The sequence below is a fragment of the Triticum dicoccoides genome, chromosome 2A (assembly GCF_002162155.2).
Source record: "Triticum dicoccoides isolate Atlit2015 ecotype Zavitan chromosome 2A, WEW_v2.0, whole genome shotgun sequence".
Classification (NCBI taxonomy): domain Eukaryota; kingdom Viridiplantae; phylum Streptophyta; class Magnoliopsida; order Poales; family Poaceae; genus Triticum; species Triticum dicoccoides.
Window position 1 is genome coordinate 681706419 of NC_041382.1, and position 20834 is coordinate 681727252.

General features: G+C 46.4%; 4 protein-coding genes across 4 annotated transcripts; 2 read left to right on the forward strand and 2 right to left on the reverse strand.

The window, feature by feature from the left end:
• The first annotated feature begins 8278 nt into the window (after nt 1-8278).
• On the forward strand, nt 8279-10660 carry LOC119356216 (zinc transporter 3-like). Its single transcript, XM_037623144.1, has 3 exons — nt 8279-9066; nt 9618-9767; nt 10200-10660. The coding sequence occupies exons 1-3, from the start codon at nt 8440-8442 to the stop codon at nt 10503-10505; spliced, it is 1083 nt and encodes a 360-aa protein (XP_037479041.1). The 5' UTR covers nt 8279-8439; the 3' UTR covers nt 10506-10660.
• A 2173-nt stretch (nt 10661-12833) lies between these two features.
• LOC119356218 lies at nt 12834-14277 on the reverse strand. Its single transcript, XM_037623146.1, has 3 exons — nt 14112-14277; nt 13413-13529; nt 12834-13312 (listed from the first exon to the last, which is right to left on the reverse strand). Exons 1-3 carry the CDS (start codon nt 14260-14262, stop codon nt 13086-13088), a joined length of 495 nt encoding a protein of 164 aa, XP_037479043.1. The 5' UTR covers nt 14263-14277; the 3' UTR covers nt 12834-13085.
• A 47-nt stretch (nt 14278-14324) lies between these two features.
• Nucleotides 14325-16916, forward strand: LOC119356217 (pentatricopeptide repeat-containing protein At1g79490, mitochondrial-like). The gene has a single exon (XM_037623145.1). The coding sequence runs from the start codon at nt 14403-14405 to the stop codon at nt 16731-16733; it is 2331 nt and encodes a 776-aa protein (XP_037479042.1). The 5' UTR covers nt 14325-14402; the 3' UTR covers nt 16734-16916.
• A 1732-nt stretch (nt 16917-18648) lies between these two features.
• On the reverse strand, nt 18649-20547 carry LOC119351866 (cytochrome P450 99A2-like). The gene is made up of 2 exons (XM_037618653.1): nt 19636-20547; nt 18649-19275 (listed from the first exon to the last, which is right to left on the reverse strand). Exons 1-2 carry the CDS (start codon nt 20539-20541, stop codon nt 18649-18651), a joined length of 1533 nt encoding a protein of 510 aa, XP_037474550.1. The 5' UTR covers nt 20542-20547.
• Between the last annotated feature and the right edge of the window lie 287 nt (nt 20548-20834).

Here is a 20834-nt window from a genome sequence, read left to right on the forward strand (position 1 = left end):
ACTAAAAGCAAAAAGAATAAAAAAATAAAGCAAAAAACAAAAGAAAATAAATAATGCAGAAAACAAAACAAAAAAATTGGAAAAAATAGCAACAATAAGTATTTTGTTGTAAGTAGAAACAAAATAAAATAAATAAAGCAACAAAGAAAACAAAAAAACTAAAAAAGTGTTTTCAAATTTGAAAACTAATGGCACTAACAGAAAGTTCATATTTTTTCTAAAACTAAAAGCAAAAAAGAATTGAAATATAAAGTAAAAACAAAAAAAATAATGCAGAAAACAAAACAAAAAAACTAGAAAAAAATAGCAACAATAAGTATTTCGTTGTAAGTAGAAACAAAATAAAATAAATAAAGCAACAAAGAAAAAAAAGTGCCACCTACTGGGCCCCCACGGTCTGAATATGACTAGAACCCCTATCATGGGCCAAGATTCAGGCCCGTAGGAGGCCCAGTAGGCCCACGGGCACACAGGGCATGGTTAGGCCCGAAAGCCTGCATTTGAGAGGAGCTCGAGAGGGAAGGCGCAGTAGCGCTTATAAACCACTCTCGAGCTCTCTCAGCTAGCGAGGTGGGACTAAAGTTTTGGCGCGGGGCAGCACAAGGCCTTTGGTCCCGGTTGGTGCCAGCAACCGGGACTAAAGGGGGCATTGGTCACGGTTCGTGGCACAAACCGTGAGCAATGCCCCCCTTTAGTCCCGGTTGGTGCCACCAACCGGGACCAAAGGCCGCCGCTTCCCGCCCTTTGGGCTGCTGAAAAGAGGCCTTTGGGTTGCTTCAACTTTTAATTTTAATTTTTCACTATTCTACTAGCGTATCCCCTGCCATGCAAGAATTTTTGTCTTGGATAAGATAGGTTTCAGTCCTAACGAAACTATGGAGGTAAAAAGAGTTTACTTGAAGACCGAGCATGGTTATACCTTCAATGTCAAATTATACAATGCAGACACATACACCTATTTTGAATGCAAAACTTGGCAAGCACTATGCAAGGCTTATGCATTTGAGCCTGATATGGTTATCACCTTTGATATTCGTCCGGAAGATGATATTGAAGGTAATATAGACATCTGGGTCGATGTGCAGACGCCTCCAATTCTACCATTATGTGAGTTTCTCAACCATATTTATGTGTTCAATAATGAGATTATATGAACCAGTTGAATAATTAATAGATCTCAATTTATATTGACATCTTATTTCCAATCAAGCAAACATGTCCGGCGCTTGGTAGACAGGATCGTCCACTGTCCCGGGGCTGAACTAAACTGCGAGGAGACAAGTCATTATGTTTCATGGCTTGAGGATCTTGATGCTGTCAAGACAAAAAAATTTCCTTCACTTAGAAATGTTAGTACTCAAAACGTGCGACCAATAGTGTTCGTACTGAACTACGGTCACATATATTTAAGAAAGATGGTAAGATTTTTACTATTTCTCCTCGGTGCATCTTTTGCCTACATTATTTTTTTAAGCTAAACTTCATTGCTAAGTATGTTAGTATACAATATTCTTCAACAGGGACTCCCGATGAATGTTGTGCCTGATTGGATCGAGACTAAAGGTACCATGAATATTGTTAGCTTACGGCCAAGATATCCTACAATGCACTTTAGTGCATTCAGGATTTCTAATAGCGAGGAATGCTTAATAGTAAAAGACTGGAGCAAAATTGTGAACGATCGCAGAGAAGTACTAGGGGGCAGCAATCAGAAGCGCAACCCACGATTAGGAGATAGGTTCATCTGCATGCTCCAATATGATGAATCAGCAAAGCTATACATGTTCTATGCTATTTTACCTGTGAGAGAGCAGCAAGAGTGATTAATTAGCTAGTTCATGCTCTTAGTAGTTGTCCTCTCATGTCCGTGTTCTTCGTCCTGAACTTAATCTCAAAGAGTGATTTGCTTTTGTGGTGTTATGAACGCTTATAATATCATTACCATGTTGAACGCGATGATATCTTTGCTTCTGGTACAAGTGAATGTTTCTTTTTTAAGCTAGTGTTGTTGGTGATGATATATATGATGCAAGAGTTTTTATATTAATATGATGATGATGATGAGTTATTATATCATTTATGAAAGAAACCGTAGATTAGTTTCAACTGGATGGATTCTAGCTAAGTGATCAAGTATATGCCATATCCATATTACCTCGATCACTTAATTAGGTGATCAAGTATATATAATATGGATATGACATATACTTGATGACTTAGCTAGGATCCACATGCATCCAGTCAAACTAATCTGCGGTACATTCACCTAATAATTTAACAACTCATTATAATGTAAAACAATCACTAAATTAAATTGAAAACACAAAATTAAAGTAAAAATAAAAATAAAACCAAAACACACCCAAAAATTTAGTACGGGTTGGTGTTACCAACCGGTACTAATGTCCTACACGCCCACGGAGCTGGCTCGTGCCACGTGGTTGCCCTTTAGCACCGGTTCGTGCTGAACCGGTACTAAAGGGGGGGCCTTTAGTGCCCACACTTTAGTGCCGGTTATCGAACCGGCACTAAAGGGCCTTACGAACCGGTGCTATTGCCCAGTTCTGCACTAGTGTATGTTGTCTATATCCAAAATATATTTGAGAAATCCATTGTGGACAAATCTTATCTATCCACAACTCTCATGGTAGTTCATTCTCTAGACGTAGAGAAAGATCTATTAGACCAAGAGATGGTGGAAATGAGATATTGGGACTCGACGTTCCATAATGCCATTGGATCCACCAAACACAATTGGTTGGTACTCAAGAATATCTTTCGATATCTCCAAGGCATGAAACATTTTGTCCTGGTTTTTCAGTTTTCAGAGAAATCTGAACACTAATATCATTGGATACATCGATCAGATCCCTACTATCAAATCATAGACAAGTTTAGTGTTTCTACTAGGTGTGGTAGCCCTCTCATGAAGAGTCTTCAGATCAGACCTCATGGCTACATTCACCAACCATTATCTCAACGATAATGTTTCTTGTGTTGCCCGGATGCAAACAGGTTACATAATAAGCAACATCACTATATTGCATATCTTGCAAGTCAAATCATGCGACTGATTTGTTCAGCGGGTCTCTACCAACTTCTATGTTTTAGTATGTGACGGCTTCGAATTTTTGCAAGAATCAGGGGGTATCTTCCTGAATTGTTCATGTTCAATGCATCATATTATACTCGTTTTCCCTTCATGAGTTTAATTTACAGGTTCTCATAAAGGTTTTTAATGAGGTAATATCAACATGAGATCAGATGTCATACTTTTTGTTTTCCCCATCGGGGTTTTTAGGAAAGTATATACGACCTATTTATTGTCCTCTAAACTCTATGGGTTTTCTCGTGTTGAGTTAAAAGAGACAATAACCATTATATGTTGCATCATTTTCTCCTTATTTTTCCCACTGGGTTTGAAGGAGTTTTAGCAACATATGGAACACCTATCTCCTCATATTTTTCCCACAGGGTTTTTGGAGGAGCTTCTCAAGATGATGATACTTACACTGACAAGCATGGATTAGGGGGAGTGTTAGGATTTAATTAATCCTATTAATCCCTACTTTTTCTAAAGGAGGCAGTTGCCTCGTGTCCCTTCGAAGACACCCCTTCGGGGGCTATATATATGTGTAACACATCATCAATGAGGATGAGGATTCACTTTTACTTCTCTGTCTCCCTCTCAATCTCATTTCTCTTTAATAGATCCACCTTCTTCTCTCATAATTTGCTAAAAGCCTCTACTAATTTACAACCCGCTTCTCTTCTTTCACCTTCAATTCAGCAACAATATTATTTTAAAATTCTTATAGTATGCTCATATCCGGAAATCCAATTTGGCTCCCGGGTGCACGTGCTCCTGCACGCGAAAATTATTTGTGAAATGTCAAAAAAAATTGAATTTTTAGGCAAAAATGTCAAGCATTTTGGCATGTGAAAAGAAAATTGAACACCAAATGTTACCCCAAATTTGTTTTTTTACCGACGAAACACTGCTACTCCGTTTTGCACAAAAATTGTCAAACATACTTGCGACACTAACACGAATATCTATAAAATATTTCAGAATTTTTTGAAAGCATTTACTATTTTTCGGATATTGTTCACACGGGAGCATGTGCTACCGGGAGCCGAACCGCCTCACCCCCTTAAATCACCTTATTGTACTCACTATTATACCACATCTTTTTCCTTTAAAGTCTTCTTATACTAGTACATCTTAAGACATATAAGTTGGTCCATCTTATGCATAATCATTCTTGCACTACTAGAGAAAATCCTAATAGTAGCACGGGGTTCCACGCTACTGCTAGAGCACTACAGCTAACTTTTAGCAGTAGTGCGGGGCTGACCCACGCTACTGCTACTGGTGTTAGCAGTAGCGTGGGATTGGACCCGCGCTACTACTAAATAGCAGTATCGCATGTTTTTGCCCCGCGCCATTACTATTAATTAGTGCGTATTTCATTTCTTTGTATTTATATTGTATTTATACACCATCATATAATTTTAATACAGTAGCAATGAAATGAAGATGTTGGAAAGGTACACAAGCATCGAATGAAAATGCCTTCATTCGACACTTGTGTGTCTTCCCGACATCATATCGTCCTACTAATTCAGCTTGCTCAGTTGGATCCATCTAATTAATCTAATTTGTGTTTTTTCCATCCAATGATATAACAAGTCATCATCTGTAGTCATATATATATATATATATATATATATATATATATATATATATATATATATATATATATATATATATATATATATATATATATATATATATATAATAACTCATCATCCTTCTAGCACATGACAAGTAGTATGGCCTCCTCCTCATCATCATCGTAGTCATATCACAACTCATCATCTATAGTTGGGGAGGTGGACGTCGCTCCATAATAGCGGCGTCCCCGTCTCCCAGTACCGCTTGCAGAGGTCGGCCTTCACATACGGCCGGTTGCGAGGGTTGGCGGTCGGCGGTGCGATGGTGAACGGCGAAGGAGGCGGAGGGGGTGGAGGGATGGAGCGGCCACGATGGCTGGAAGAGGACCCGAGCTTGTGGTCGTGCTTCCCCTTGCGACCATCGATCCAATGCCCCCCCATGGCCGACGGTGAGGTCGAGGTGAAGGAGATGAGTTGGAGATCCGGCGGCCGGTGGCTAGGGTTTGGCCGGGTTTCAGAAAGGCAGGCGTAGCTAGAAGTGAAAGTGTGGACTGGCCGGTCCATGGCTTCCACATTAAAAAGAATAAGATCCCACGCGGCTGGGAGGCTAACAGGTGGGTCGCCCGCGCGTGCGCGGTTAATTTGGACGGTGGGAGATAGGTGGCTGGCCGCCACGTGTTGCCGAGGGGGGCGAGAAGCGAGCGCGCGCCGTTCGCTGTCCTTACCCAGTTGCTCCCGAGACAAAGACGCCCCCCACTACATGCGCTGCCTCAGACCCTCAGTTATCCCGTGGGTTTCCTGACAATCAATTTTATTTTTCGAGGAATGCACACACGAGAAGTTGCTTATTGCACTTCCTTTTGGCTCATGATTCTGCTACATGCCACCATTAAAAAGAAGAATCTGCTTCATGTGAGCAGGAGCAGTCGTGGGGCCAGCAAGTCAGGCTTACCAACAACAACAATCATGCATGATGCATCCCAGCACGATCTCTGCGAGCATTATTGGCTCCTCGACCGATCCACAGCTCCACTCCGCCGCATGCGTGCGTGCGTGCGTGCGTGGTGCTTCTGCAGCTGTCGATCGATGCGTGCTCGTCTGTGTCGCGTCGCCTTCTCCGCTCCCCTTTCGCCGCTCGAAACAGGACCGGCCTGTAGAGAGATTCGTATTCTTAGGAAAGAGGGATCCTATCGGCTCTGATTGCTTTTGTTTTCCACGAACGCGCCGCGCCATTGGAGGCCCCATGGTTTTCAGGACTGATGTGTACATGCATGCAAGGCAAAAGGACCCCGGAAAGCTTTGCATGTCCGGGTCTACACTCAACCAATTCCATTTTTTAGGGGTTACACTCAACCAACTCCAGCACTCCGGACATGTCAAGACAGGCATGGCCACGAGGCCGGGTCCGGCCGCCGTCGCCGCTCCAGCACTCCACCGCCCGCATTTCATATCTCGCCAGAGGACGCCCTACCTCATCAGCGGCCGTATGTCAAGGCAGAGATCAGCAAGAGGCACAGGGAGACGTGCACACCGCTGTCATGGAGCGATGTGCACACCCCCAACAACTGGCACCTCTTCGCAGATCGAGTGCTCATTCCCCCGATCCCGATGAGCGGCTGTGCTCGCCAGAAGGAGATCAATCAACGCCGCGGCCGTCTGCCGCCGGACCTCATCGACGACTGGTAGTATGCCATTGACTCGACACTATGATACGTGGCTCCGCGACGAGCACGACATCCACCAGCAATCTTACTTTGTTGGCCATCCTCCGAGCCCACCGCGTGCGCGCTCTAATCGCCGCGGGCGCAAGCTGGTTCGTGACCTGACCCCTACGCCATCGGCGTCTTTGTCCCCGCCACCACCCGCGTCAATGACAACTGAGGATGAGGAGGACCTCATGAGGCAGGTGATGGAGGACTCCCTCCACACCCACACGAGCGCCAATGGCAGGGCCTTGAGGAGATGATGGTCCTGTCAACGGCCGGCTACGCCACGTTCCCAGAGCTCAACACCTACGTCAAGGAGGAGGCCATGGAGGATGTCCGGGCTGAGGCACCGAGGGAGGAGGAACCGACGGGACGGAATTCGGCCTTGGTCAGGCAATCCTGGACGTGGACACCTTCCCCGCCATGTGAAGAGGTGGTGCAAGCCCCACTGCAGCCACCACAGCAGATACCTTCGGCTTGGCAGGAGCCGCCAGCCCATCTCTGGCAGCCACCTCCATACGTCAACCTCACCGGCGACGACAACAACAAACAAGTAGGACGGCAGCTACGGAAGACGATGACCGCATCGGCGGCAACAACCCTTATCTAGTTTCTTTTAAATGTTTTTTAAGTTTTTGTTTATATTATTTTGCAAGAAAGTTTTTGTTTATATTAATGTGACGAACTTGGCTACCATGGACGTTTTAATGTTTTTATATTATTTGCAATGATTATTTGTTTTTTGTGTGTTAAATTTGAAGTCCGAATAAACAAACAGTTTAGGACGCAGCGGGCTGTTTGGGCGCACCGACGACCGCAAGCGGATGGTCGTGTCCGTTTGCCACGGGTCGTGCGCTGAGTTGCCCTCAGGCCGTGGGCGCTACTGTTGCAAATCATCCATGTATACACATGGGTGGAATGCTTCCCGTGATCGATCCCATCGGTCCACATAGTCCCGAGACCACTCCATAGCCGTCTCCGACCGATCTCCAGAGAAGGACGAGACGGTTCAGTGAATTGGTAAACTGTGGCCGGAGTAGGATAGGCCTAAAGCTGAGGGCAGGTACATGCATCTGTGCATCTTGTTCCGCACGATGACAGGGTGATGGCTGACGCACTAGCTACAGCGTCCCTGTTGGTCCAGGGTTGCTGGCGCACCGTCGCCTAGCTCTCCCTTTCTTTTCCCCCTCAGTTTTCCTGCTACTGCTCGATGGCTCACGTTTGGTGTGCACCTACAGCACAAAGATTCCTCCCTATCAACTTCGGATCGGGAGGAGGAGGAGAGAACAGCTTGGCTGCGTGCCAGGGTCAGTGGAACTATCTCACCTCCTCATGATCGTGACCCAAGACAAACGGCGGTTAAAGGCGCCCAACGACCGTGCATTTTGGTCCCTTCGTACAGGGAGCTCCGGCTCGTCCCATCGCCGGCACTTCCACTGGCCAGGGATGGGCGCCGTGCGATCTCCGCCGTCCGATTCGGTTCCATTCGTATGCGTCACGAATACAGTCCCCCAGCCAACTTGACAGCTCCCTCCCTCCCTCCCCTTTTACTTCCAGCCGGCCGCTCAAAGCGTCTCCAATGGGTCAATCTCGCCGAACCTGCACCACCGAAGACACCAGCAATAAGACTCCTGAAAAAGCCTAATCTGACCGATGACGACATTGTGTCAACACTGCACTAAAACGACCAGAAAGCACAACGCCTCCTCCTGATTTATTATCACCGGACGAAGAAATTCAGGTTAGGTGGCCATGGATGGAAACAAGTTTCAATCCGGGATGGAAAAATCTCTCGAAAGTGCAGAGAATCCAGTCTCCGGATACCATGTCATTTGAGCATCCAGCATCAACGACACTTTGCACCGAGGTTAGTGACACATGGCACATATGATGTGCAGCCCCGGGAGCACCAGACCCCACCTGGACAAAGGACAGCAGCCCTCCTCACCCCGACGCCTCCTATATTAAAGTGCCCAGCGTTGGCTCTTGCTCTATCTCCCTGCAGTAGACATCGCATTCAGGCACACATAGTCAGCAATTCAGCAGAGTCACCACCATGGGCGCCACCAATCATACCTTGCAGGCGCTTCTCCCATGGCTCCTCCTGTTTGTGCACCAGGCCGCGGCGGCCAGCGGCGGGTTCGAGTGCACGACCGCCACGGACGGGGCGGACAAGCAGGGCGCGACGAAGCTGAAGCTGGTCGCCATCGCGTCCATCCTCACCGCCGGGGCGGCTGGCGTGCTGGTGCCGGTGCTCGGACGCTCCATGGCCGCGCTGCGCCCCGACGGCGACATCTTCTTCGCGGTCAAGGCGTTCGCCGCTGGCGTCATCCTTGCCACTGGCATGGTGCACATCCTGCCGGCGGCGTTTGACGGGCTCACCTCCCCGTGCATCTACAAAGGTGGCGGGGACAGGAACGGCTTCCCTTTTGCGGGACTTGTGGCCATGTCTGCAGCCATGGCCACAATGGTGATAGACTCGCTGGCTGCTGGGTACTACCGCCGGTCTCACTTCAGCAAGGCACGCCCACTTGACAACATCGACATACCCGGAGATGAGGAAGGGAGGGCCGATCATCCACATGTGCACGCGCATGGCCATTCACATGGTGACGCAATTGTTGTCAGCTCACCGGAGGAGGCTGCCATAGCTGACACAATCCGGCACAGGGTGGTATCTCAGGTAAGTAAGAGCAGCCACTCCAAAGCACATAGGACTTCCTGGCAACAGTAATTGGAGGTTAGTTCCATAACTTCCCGTATACCAGAAAAATAGTGAATCTTAAAACGATGGGAACATGAAAAAAAGTAACTTTATAAATATACTCAAATATATTAACTTTTCATGAACATGAATAAAGATGACGTAGTGGAAAGGCGAACTACATCAGCACATAATGTTCCAAAATATCTCATCTGACCAAACTAATATCTACACAGAACAATTTCAGAGCAGAACCATAAGGCATAGTGGCAGACTAAATAATTCTCCATGGTCAATTTAGCATCTTGATCAAAACCTTTTCATAAAGAAACATAAATAAACAGGGATGGGAATGAGGAGATCAATACCTATTCGAAAGGTCTGGCAGTTCGCGGTTTACTCCCTTAGGACAAACTTTTCCTTTTCAAATAAAGAATCCAGTTCCTCCGCACACTGTTTGCCAAGTTGGTAGATATTTTGGAGAACCAACCAGTCCCGTGTTAAATAATCCTAAGTTTAACATCATGCAGGTTCTAGAGCTGGGAATCTTGGTGCATTCAGTGATAATTGGTGTGTCATTAGGAGCATCTGTGAGGCCATCCACCATCAAGCCTCTGGTCGGTGCCCTCAGCTTCCATCAATTCTTTGAAGGCATAGGCTTGGGTGGTTGCATTGTACAGGTACCTGCTTGCACTGACAAGAATCTAACTTGTTTTCCTGCCTCCATTTTTTAATATGATACCACCAAGGTAAAAAGACAATTATAAATCAACATGTCAGGATATATATATACACTCACAGAAGGGGAGGAAAAAAAGGATAATTATAATATTAAGTTTAGATCAAATGAACAGACTGAGAATTTTCCTCTAAAAATAATCAACACATATAATATACAACAGCTATTGATAATTGAACTTTTCAGGGAGAAAATAGGAAGTAACTAGTTTGAGAACTGATATTCCAGTCCTAAAGACATAAGCTAAAGTAAGCAAAGATTCTGAATAAAGCAAAAAAAATGATAGAGGATAAAGAACCAACTTTATAAAGTGGTCCATAGCAACAAAAGGCTAAGTGGCTAATAACATCTTTGATTTTAACTTTTTCCGCAGGCTAATTTCAAGGTAAGGGCAACCATCATCATGGCAACCTTTTTCTCCCTGACCGCACCCGTGGGCATCGTGCTAGGGATTGCGATATCGTCTAGCTATAATGTGCATAGCTCTACTGCCTTCATTATTGAGGGAGTCTTCAACTCAGCCTCGGCAGGGATTTTGATCTACATGTCCCTGGTGGACCTTCTAGCAACAGATTTCAATAACCCAAAGCTACAGACAAATACAAAGCTTCAGCTGATGACATATCTTGCACTTTTCCTAGGTGCAGGGATGATGTCCATGCTTGCCATATGGGCATAGAGATCTTCAAAGCAATTGCCAAATTTGCACTTGTATTTCGTGCTGAAGCTGAAGTTGAAGTATGCATTGTATTCATCCAGGAGTTCTCCATTTCCCAAAAAATAATACACCCTTGGTGAAAAATTAACCATATTCATCCATTAATTTTCTATCTCTCAAAACAACATACTCTTGGATATTCTCTTTGCATGTCATAGTATGAGACTGTGTGATGAGTTGATGTCAGACCTAACTTTGAAGCCGTATAAGTGATCAGTTATACAGTAGGTTTCGGACTTTCTAAATTTAGATCAGCTGAGTCTCTCACACTAACAACGAATCTGCATGCATATTTTTCCAATAGCCAAAAGGAACAAAAAAGAACTAGTTTGTTTAGATCGATAGTTCAAAACCCTTAAAAAGACGGACAGGAGAGATTCAACGCTTCAGAAAAGATGTAAATTTTCAAAAATTAAGAGGGCTACGTGATTAATCCACAGTTATATATGCTACTGTGAGAAAACCACATGTAACACACTTACACACAAGACTGCTACTTCTTTGAGTTCTTTCACTCATATATGCTTCTGTGAGAAAGCTTCCCAAAAGATTCACGTCCTTCATGATGAAGTCAAAGACGGCATATAAAGAACCTATTCTGTTTCATGACACAAAATTTATTGATTATTTATTCACAGTGAAACCAAGATTCATTTTCTCCTTCTATCCAGCTCCACTGATTGTTCCCAATTACTTCTTGGTTAAAGTAATTAACTAACAACAATTTAACTCAAAAGTAACTAGTCCAAAGAGAGTCAATGTTTGACATACGAACAAACCAAGTTGATAAAAGATAGATCTGCTTAAATTACTTGCTAAAGAAAAATCTGACAGAATTAGTAAAGGCAGGGGGGGCTGAATTATATCAGAATACTCTTTCTGAACATCATAACGAAGTTAACAAGCCGAATACAATATCTTCTTACAAGTGATAACTGGTACAGAAGTTTCATCTTCATATAGCTCCATAGTTCTCAAAATCTACTTTGCTTTTTTCTGGTTCCATTTTAGAACATGATACCAGGAAGGTACAACTTGTTCAAAAAGACAATTCCAAATCAACATGTCAGAATATACTCACAGAATGGGATGAAGAATAAGAGATGATTATAATATTAAGTTCAAATTAAACGGTTCCCTGATAGCAACATGAGTATGCGACATTACATGTATGAAAAAAAGGGCAACCTGGTGCATGTAGCTCCCGCTTGCGCAGGGTCCAGGGAAGGGTGCGACATTACATGTATGAAACAATACTAATAATTTTCTTCCAAAACTAATCAAAACAATATATCCAAAATCTATCGTTAATTGAACTTTTCAGGGAGAAAGTACAAAGTAACAAATTTGAAAACTGATATTCTAGTCCTAACGACATGTTATTTTACCATAAGCTAAAGTAAGCAAAGATTCTGAAGAAAGCAAATAAATGACATAGAGGAAAAACAAATAAAGTGTTCCACGGCAACAAAAGGCTACGTGACTAACATCTTTGATTTTCACTTTTTTCTGTGGGCTAATTTCAAGGTAAGGGTAATCATGACCATGACAATGTTTTACACACAAGACTGCTACTTATTTGAGTTCTTTCACTCATATGTTGGCTATAAATTCAAGGTAAGGGCAACCATCAACATGGCAATGTTTTACACACAAGACTGCTACTTATTTGAGTTCTTTCACTCAGATATTGAACAAAAGCTTCCCAAAAGATTCACGTCCTTCATGAAGTCAACGACAGCACATAAAGAACCTATTCTATTTCACGACACAAATTTTATTGATTATTTACTCATAGTGAAACAAAGACTTATGTCTTCTATCCAGCTCCACTGGTTGTTCGCAATCACAGCTTGGTGAAATTAAATAACTAACAACAGTTTTAACTGAAAAGTAACTATTCCAAATAGAGTCAATGTTTTTTTATCAAATATTAGTATATGACGTACAAACCAACCAAGTTGATAAAGATAGATATGCTTAAATTATGTGCGAAAGAAAAATCTGAAAAATAAAATTAATGGTAGGACCTTAATTATGATCAGAATACTCTTTCTTAACATCATAACAAAATTAAGAAGCCGAATACATTGTCTGCTGATAAGTGATAACTGGTACATAAGATTCATTTTCATATAGTTCCCATATTGCTCAAAAAAATTAAGGACTAAATCAAACTAAAGGACAAAAAGAGACTCAATGTTTTTTATCAAATATGGCATACTGAAAAAAGACAAATTGATAAAGATAGATATGATTAACTTATGTGCTAAAGAAGATCTGGCAGAATTAGTCAAGGTATAGGACCTGAATTATGATCAAGAGTCTTTCTCAACATCATAACAAAATTAAATAGGTTGAACACAGTATCTACTGATAATGGGTACAAAGATACATCTTCATATAGCTTCCAAAACTCTGAAAGTTTCCAGCAACTACATCAAACTAGAAGGACGTAATATTACAAAAGCACATAACCCAACTGACTCTGGATAGCATGTGTATCATGGACATAAAACCCAACTCAAGTTACGCTACAGCCTACTCGACCTTCCCCTTCCCATGGGAATCATCACTCACTTGAGAAGAAGTTGGCTGGTTAATGCTTGCTTTGGCGTTTGCCAGAAAGGTTGGATCAGGCTGGGGCTCTTGATGGGGAGTCTCCTTCATGGCCATGTATATGTAAAAGCCGATCACTAGATTGACCGAGATGACAGCAAGGAATCCACTGGCCATGGTTTGCGCCGAGGGGGAAAGCTGACCGACACCTGACCAAGGAGGAAAACATCATTTCCGTATGAACGTATGTGCTTCAGTTCCATACAAAGTGTTAAGTATAACATAATGTAGAAGGAGCAAGAATCAAACCTGGAAAAATCTGGTAGATAAACCCATACATGATTGCAACTGGGGCCATCCACATCACCATAGATGTGACGGCGAACTTTGTGATTACTGCCGACATTGCTTCTCCTAATGGGAATGCTGATAAAAAGGCAAGATAAGCATGCATCGTGAGCTCAATGCACAGTTACAAGCTAGACAGAACTAGCATGGTTGCAGATATTAAATGTGCGCAGTAAACATCTTAGACAAGCAAACACAGCTGCCTACAACTGTGACCTCGCTACACAATCTGACCGGACCTACCTCTCCACCCAAACTCAGAATTTCAGAGTGCTGTATGTGAGACTGAGACTCCATACTTATCTACTTCTACAGTCCACTCCTCCCAGAGCACATCGCAGATATGACAGGATAAACGCCCACTGCCCACTGCCGTACTGATTCATAGGCACGGGCAGAGCGATTACTGAACGAAATCGAGCGTCGAACCACATGGTTAAACCACAGAAAAGCTCTCCAATCCCTTCCCAAGGGCTGAGGCTACCAAAATTTAACAGCCTAGGGAGGAGTACTACTGCTACTACTACCAATCATCTAATCAAGGACTCGAATCAATCAACCTAGAAGAACAGAGCCTAATTCCATCTCGGTGGAGAAGCTAGGGCTCGGCGAGCTCGCCAAACAACACCAAATTACACATGGGCAGGGGATGGAGCTTACCTGATCTGGTGCCGCGAAGCAAACAGGGGGCCGCTTTGCTCCGATCTGGAGGCGGGTCGGCGGAGGGGGCGATCTGGTTCTGGAGGCAGAGGAAGACGAAGGGAGGCAGGAGTAGCAGCCAAGATGCCACGGGAGGAGGGGGACGATGCATTTTGGGCTCGAGATTTAGATGGCTCGGTCATGTTTGGGCCGTGTATGCTCGTTGACGTTGGGCCGTGGGCCGTCACAGGCTATTCAACTACTTCCGAACCGCCGAGAAGGGCTGAGAGCCTGAGAGAGACCACGCCAGATATGCTCCTCCGCGCCGGGCTCCCCCACCTCCGCCGCCGCGCGGCGGCGCTGCCCCTGTCGCTCGCCCCGCGCCGGCTCTCGTCCGAGCCTCCGCCGGGCGTCGAATGGATAGACACGGTGGACTACCTGGACGAGACGGGGGAGGTCCTCTCGTCCGCGCCCGGGGCGCGCCCCGCGGTGCCGGGCGCCGACCCCACCATCCTCTCCGGCTCCTCCGCCCACCCGCTCCCGCGCCCCGCCGCGGCGGCCCGCCTCGCCGCGCTCGCGCTCCGCCACCGCTCGGGGCCGTCCCTCTCCGCCGCGCTCTCCGCGCTCCCCTCCCAGCCCGACCCCGCGCTCCTCCTCCTCGCCGCCAACTCCCTCCCCGCCTCCGACCCCACCCCGCTCCTCTCGCTCGTCGGCTGGGCCCGCCACCAGCCCTGGTTCGTGCCCTCCGATGATCTGTCCTTCATCGTGGCCGCGCGTCTGTCGCCGGCCACCCACTCCTCCGACCTCATGTCGCTCTTCGACGACGCCCTCTTGCACCCGGAGCCAGCCTCTTTCCCCAAGACCCTCAACGCCGTCGTCTCCGCGCTCTCCACCCACGGCCTCCTCGAGCCCGCCTTCTACTGCTTCAAGCGCCTCCGCGACGCCGGCTTCCATGGCCTCCAGACGCCCACCTGCAATGCCCTCCTCTCGCTGCTGCTCGCCAGGGGGCTCGCCTTCAAGGCCTTCGAGGTGCTCGACGAAATGTCTGTGGCGGGCTGCGAGCTCGATAAGGGCACTTACGAGCTTGCTGTGCCGGCGCTTGCACGTGCTGGAAGGATTGACGCATCACGCAAGCTGTTTGATGAAATGAGACAGAGGGATGGGGTCGGGCCTGCCTCGCCGGGGGTGTACAGCACTATGGTCGATGTGCTGGCCAAATCAGGGAGGCTTGACGCTGCGATGGGGATGTACAGGGAGATGGTGGCAGTGGGGCACAGGGTGAGCACGGCTGTGAGCACCGCCATGGTGGAGGGGCTTGTGAAGGCTGGGAAGCTGGATGCAGGGATGGAGCTTTGGGAGGAGATGCGGCGAGGAGGGCTCCGACCAAGCTTTGGGTTGTACACCATGGTAGTCGAGGCAAATGCACGGTCAGGAAGGCTGGATGTCGCTGCGAAGCTGTTTGGTGATATGGAGAAGTCTGGCTTCTTCCCTACTCCTGCCACATATGCTTGTTTGGTCGAAATGCATGCTTCAGCGGGGAATGTGGATGTAGCAATGAGGATGTACCACTCGATGGCAAATGCAGGGACAAGGCCAGGGCTGAGCACATTTACAGCATTACTGACCATGCTGGCGAATAAGAAGCTGCTTGATTTGGCTGCAAAGGTGCTGCTTGAGATGAAGGCATCAGGGTTCCCCATCGAAGTGACCGCGAGTGACCTGTTGATGATTTACATCAAAGATGGGTCGACGGAGCTTGCTCTCCGGTGGCTGCGGTTCATGGGTTCTGCTGGGATACGAACCAACAATTTCATCATAAGGCAGCTCTTTGAGTCTTGCATGAAGATGGGGCTGTATGACTCGGCACGGCCACTGCTCGAGACGTATGTCGGTGCGGCGGCAAAGGTGGACATGATACTCTACACTTCAATCCTCGCACATTTGGTGCGGTGCCAGGATGAGGACAGCGAACGGGCAATCATGAACATCCTGAGCGTGAGCAGGCACAAGGCGCACGACTTCATGTGCGGGTTGTTCACCGGGCCAGAGCAAAGGAAGAAGCCCGTGCTCTCCTTTGTCCGGGAGTTCTTCCAAGGCATTGACTACGAGAATGAGGAGAGTGCGGTGAGGTACTTTGTGAACGTGCTCCTCAACTACCTGGTGCTCATGGGGCAGATGAACCGTGCACGATGCGTCTGGAAGGTCTCTTATGAGAACAAGCTGTTCCCTAAGGCCATCGTATTCGACCAGCACATTGCCTGGTCCCTGGACATCCGGAACCTGTCAGTGGGAGCGGCGCTTGTCTCTACAGTGCACACGCTGCACCGGTTCAGGAAGCGGATGCTCTACTACGGGGTCGTGCCGCGGCGCATCAAGCTGGTGACAGGGCCGACGCTCAAGATGGTGGTGGCCCAGGTGCTGGCTTCGCTGGAGTCGCCATTCGAGGTGAGCAAGGTTGTCCTGCGCGCGCCCGGGGACTCGGTGCTCGAGTGGTTCAAGAAGCCGATCGTGCAGCAGTTCCTGCTCAACGAGATACCGTCGAAGTCCGACGTCCTGATGCACAAGCTGAACGTTATGTTCCCAAGCTCGGCGCCAGAGGCCCGGTCTCTGGCCCTTCCCAGGTCCCTTGGCATGTCACGGTGATGGTGCCAGTGTGTGCAAACCGTAAGCATTATGTATACTACTATAGCTTTTTGCCAAAGCATGAGAACGTTCACTCGTCTCTCTGTTTGTACGTGTATAATAATGCTAAATTTCAAATGGTTTGTGGTACCATAATTTTTGAAGAAAGGAGAGATAATGCAAATGCACGGCTCCTGTTGCGAAGAGTGTGACGTGTTGCACTTATTTTTGGCATATAGTTGAGGATTTTTCGAATATCCAATTTTGTGCCTGGGCTCATCTACATCCAGTGAACAGTAAATTCAAAAAATTGCTAGAAAAAGTCCAAAAATTTGGAATGTAAGATGATTGAGTATGTGAGGTGCGTGCTAAATTTCAAATCATTTGGACATCTTAGTAGCTCTCAGCAAAAAAATAAAGGGTCTGCACAAACAGTGAACTTTTTCATAGATCTCAAATTTGCCTTTTTTGTTGAGAGCTACTCAAACATTCAAATGCTCTGAAATTTGGCACGGACATCAGGCACTCAGTCGTCTTTCCCCACACAAAAAAACAGAATTTTTTAATTTTATTTAATGTTTCTAACGATTTTTATCACTCCCTGGCTCAGATGAGCCTAGGAGCGAAAACGCTGCTCTCCGGATTTTTATCTTATTTATATGAAGAACAGTTGTTACATATTGCGTTGTTACTATCTCAGAAAATCCATTCCAGTGCACTTCAATAACATATACGCAGGGTACAGCAATACATTAGGCCAAATTAAGCACAATCATATGCTGCACTTAATTAATACAAGTCCAAATTTGCAAAAAAGAGAGAGAGAGAAGAGAGAGAGAGAGAGAGAGATAGAGTACTATGTTTTTTTTTTGAGACAACGATAGAGTACTATGTGATAAGCGATGTGAACGAAGGGGAAAACGGGCCGATTGCAGGCCCATGTAGCGATTGCTAGAGCCTCTGCTTGGTTACCCATCGGGCGCCATATTTGGCTTATTAACGTACCAGATATTATTTGTATTCCGTCAAACATTCCTATTATTTGGCTTATTAGATATTTTTTCTCAAGCGAATCAAAACCTGTGGTTGGATGGTTAGAGGGAATGTGGCATCCCCAGCCCATCAGGATTCAAGTCATGGTGCACATCACAGGTGACAAACAATATTGGCACACTCTGTTCCAAGATAAGTGTCTCTGATTTAGTACAAAGTTGATTTAATAATAATAATATTGGCACACTCTCTTTCAAGGTAAGTGTCTTTGATTTAGTACAAAGTTGATTTAATAACAGCAATACTGGCACACTCTCTTCCAAGATAAGCGTATCTTATTTAGTACTCCCTCTGTCTCAAAATTCTCGTCTTAAATTTGTCTAAATACAAATGTATCAAGTCACATTTTAGCATTAGATACACCCGTATCTAGACTAATCCAAGACAAGAATTTTGAGACGGGGGGAGTACAAAGTTGTACTAAATCAATGACAATTGTTTTGGGATGGAGGGAGTATATCTTCTCATCAACGGGCTTAAAAAGTTAAATGAGTAACTTGTTAGCTTCGCTCATTAAACTTGTTCTTTTTAACAAGCTTAGATTAAAATTCAACCCGTTACTCAACAAGTTCGATTCGAGCCGAACCATGTCACGAGTTGCTCGTTTAGCTCATGAGTTTTGAGATTTTAAATTCCAGCCCTACTCCCCTCATTGCAAGCTGAATAAGGACGTGTAAATTTTATTCTAAATGTAGTTGCTCGCCGAATTATTAATTTTTGTAGAACAACCCTCTAGGTTTTATTGATCATAAGAAATCGTTACAGGGATACAAATGAAATCATGATATTGACCCCACTAAATATGACGACCATGAGTTAACGATAAAGAGAACCTAGCGAAAGTTAACCCGCCATCATAAACATGATTACAAATCGGCGAGCCTCAAATTTTCATCGGAAAATTATACGGCATCGCTACTAGGTGAAGTTGGTTCCTTCTTCTTAGTGTTGCACCGACGGTCATGTCCATGTCAAGCTCATCCGGACGCATTCCGGCTGGGAGGCTCCAATCGAAGAAGTATAGAAGCCGAGCCAAGATGAGCTCCAACGTGGCCAACCCAAAAGTACCGCCAGGGCACATCCTCCGCCCGCTCCCGAACGGCAAGTACTCGAATTGTGTACCGTTGTAATCCACGGTAATGTCCTCAAACCTCTCTGGCTTGAACTTGTCTGCGTCATGCCAATACTCGGGGTTCCTCGCTATCCCCCACGCATTGACCATGACCCTGGAGCCCTCCACGATCTCAAACCCATTGACGTTGCAAGTCTCCCGGCAGACACGGGGGAGCAGGAGCGGTGCCGCCGGGTGCAGCCTCAGACCCTCCTTGATCACCATCTTCATGTAGCGCAGTTTTTCCATGTGGACCTCATGGTCTTTTAGACTCTTGTTGTCCAATGTTTGTCGCACCTCCGCCTGAGCCTTCACCATCACCTCCGGGTTCCTCATGAGCTCCGACATGATCCACTCCAGGATTGACGACGTCGTCTCCGTCCCTGCTGTGAACAAGTCCTATAGCAAATTTATAGTGTGGGATTAATCCGACTACAATAATATAACTTTCTTTATAGGATGGAAGATTATCCCCCTGCTTTCTTTTCTTTCCAAGATGAAAATTTTATAATCCTATTTTCTCCTATACTATGTATTTTTCTCGTAAATGTAAATAAATCCCTCCCCTTAATTTCAACTTAACCACCTTCACCTAAAAAGATCATTTACCACCAGTCCACCACCCCCTCCTCCTGATTTCCTCCATCCGTGAAACTCTTTCAAATATTCCGTAATATGCACAGTCATTTGTTAACGGTGGTCCTAAGCCCTAATTCTTTCAAAAACTATTCAGAGAGCAGAGGACCTTGGAGCACTTACCACTGTTATTGCCTTGATGTTTGTGATGCCGATGGGGAACTCAAGCTGCTCCTCATCCTTGATCCTAAGCATGACGCTCAGAAGGTCATCGTCTCCGGTATTTTTCTCCGCTCGCCGCGCCTCGCAGATGGCTATGATCTTGTCAAAGATGGCGTCGAACTGCCGGCGCGCTCCCCAGAGCGAGCGTCTCAGCCCAGTGACGACGTCCACAAACCGCAGCGAAGGGAAGAGGTCCCCGACGCAGAATCCCCCAGTTAACGTGAGCAGCACATTCATCGCAGCCAGAAACTGCTCTTGGAGCTCGGCGTCGCAGCCGTCGCCAAACGTTGCCCTTGCGGTGATCGTGTTCGTGCACGACACGAGCAGCTTCCTCATATTGACGGGCTGGCCGCCTCCACCGGCGGCGGCGGCGGCGCGGACATCCCTGACGAGGGACATGGTCTCGCTGTCCCTGATGGGCGCGAACTGCCTCACCTTTCGCGCGCTCAGGAGCTCCACCATGCAGAGCTTGCGCAGCGTCCTCCAGTACGCGCCGTACGGCGCGAAGGCTATGTCGGCGCTCCCGTAGCCCACGATCTCCGCGGCCAGAATTGTGGGCCTTGACGCGAAGTTGAGGGAGCTGTCCCGGAGCACCTCCTGCGCTGCCGCCGGCGAGGAGATCACCACGGCGTCCACCTGGCCCAGCCGCAGGTACATCACTGGGCCGTGCTTCTTGGCCAGGTCCCGGAGAGCGACCTGCGGCGTCGCTGTCCGGAGGTGGAGGAGGCTTCCGATGAAGGGGAGACACCGTGGGCCGGGAGGCTTCTTCCCCTTGGAACTTGCTGTCTTTTTGCGGCTAAGCAGAGACACGAGAATCGTCAGTGAGACGAAGGATAGGAAGAGGAGGGTGGCTGCGCTTAGCTCCATGAGGGTCGGGATGGCTTGATCGAATTTGAAGCTTTGCTTGGGATGAAGAGCTACTAGCAGGAAGTGCCCTTTTTATAGGGAAAGGGAGGGGAAAGATTTGGTTACCGCTCGTTGTCTATTCTTCTCGGGATACGGCAGGTTTGCACGGGTTGACGAAGTCATCAGGCGCTTTCCACCGAGGGAACATCGCGGAGAGCATGTAAATTTTAAAAATACGAACTGTCAAATCTAGAACTTAAATAATGGTGGGCTGGTTCGACAAAAAAAATATTCACCTTAAACCACTATTCTCA

What these genes read in the sequence shown, in the direction of transcription:
- LOC119356216 (XM_037623144.1), top strand. Translation starts at nt 8,440, where the DNA reads ATGGGCGCCACCAATCATACCTTGCAGGCGCTTCTCCCATGGCTCCTC. An exon ending in GGCACAGGGTGGTATCTCAG is followed by an intron (nt 9,067 to 9,617) that starts GTAAGTAAGAGC and finishes AACATCATGCAG; the next exon opens with GTTCTAGAGCTGGGAATCTT. An exon ending in TGGGTGGTTGCATTGTACAG is followed by an intron (nt 9,768 to 10,199) that starts GTACCTGCTTGC and finishes CTTTTTCCGCAG; the next exon opens with GCTAATTTCAAGGTAAGGGC.
- LOC119356218 (XM_037623146.1), bottom strand. Translation starts at nt 14,262, where the DNA reads ATGCATCGTCCCCCTCCTCCCGTGGCATCTTGGCTGCTACTCCTGCCT. An exon ending in GCTTCGCGGCACCAGATCAG is followed by an intron (nt 13,530 to 14,111) that starts GTAAGCTCCATC and finishes CCTTTTTATCAG; the next exon opens with CATTCCCATTAGGAGAAGCA. An exon ending in TATCTACCAGATTTTTCCAG is followed by an intron (nt 13,313 to 13,412) that starts GTTTGATTCTTG and finishes CTCCTTGGTCAG; the next exon opens with GTGTCGGTCAGCTTTCCCCC.
- LOC119356217 (XM_037623145.1), top strand. Translation starts at nt 14,403, where the DNA reads ATGCTCCTCCGCGCCGGGCTCCCCCACCTCCGCCGCCGCGCGGCGGCG.
- LOC119351866 (XM_037618653.1), bottom strand. Translation starts at nt 20,541, where the DNA reads ATGGAGCTAAGCGCAGCCACCCTCCTCTTCCTATCCTTCGTCTCACTG. An exon ending in ACATCAAGGCAATAACAGTG is followed by an intron (nt 19,276 to 19,635) that starts GTAAGTGCTCCA and finishes AATTTGCTATAG; the next exon opens with GACTTGTTCACAGCAGGGAC.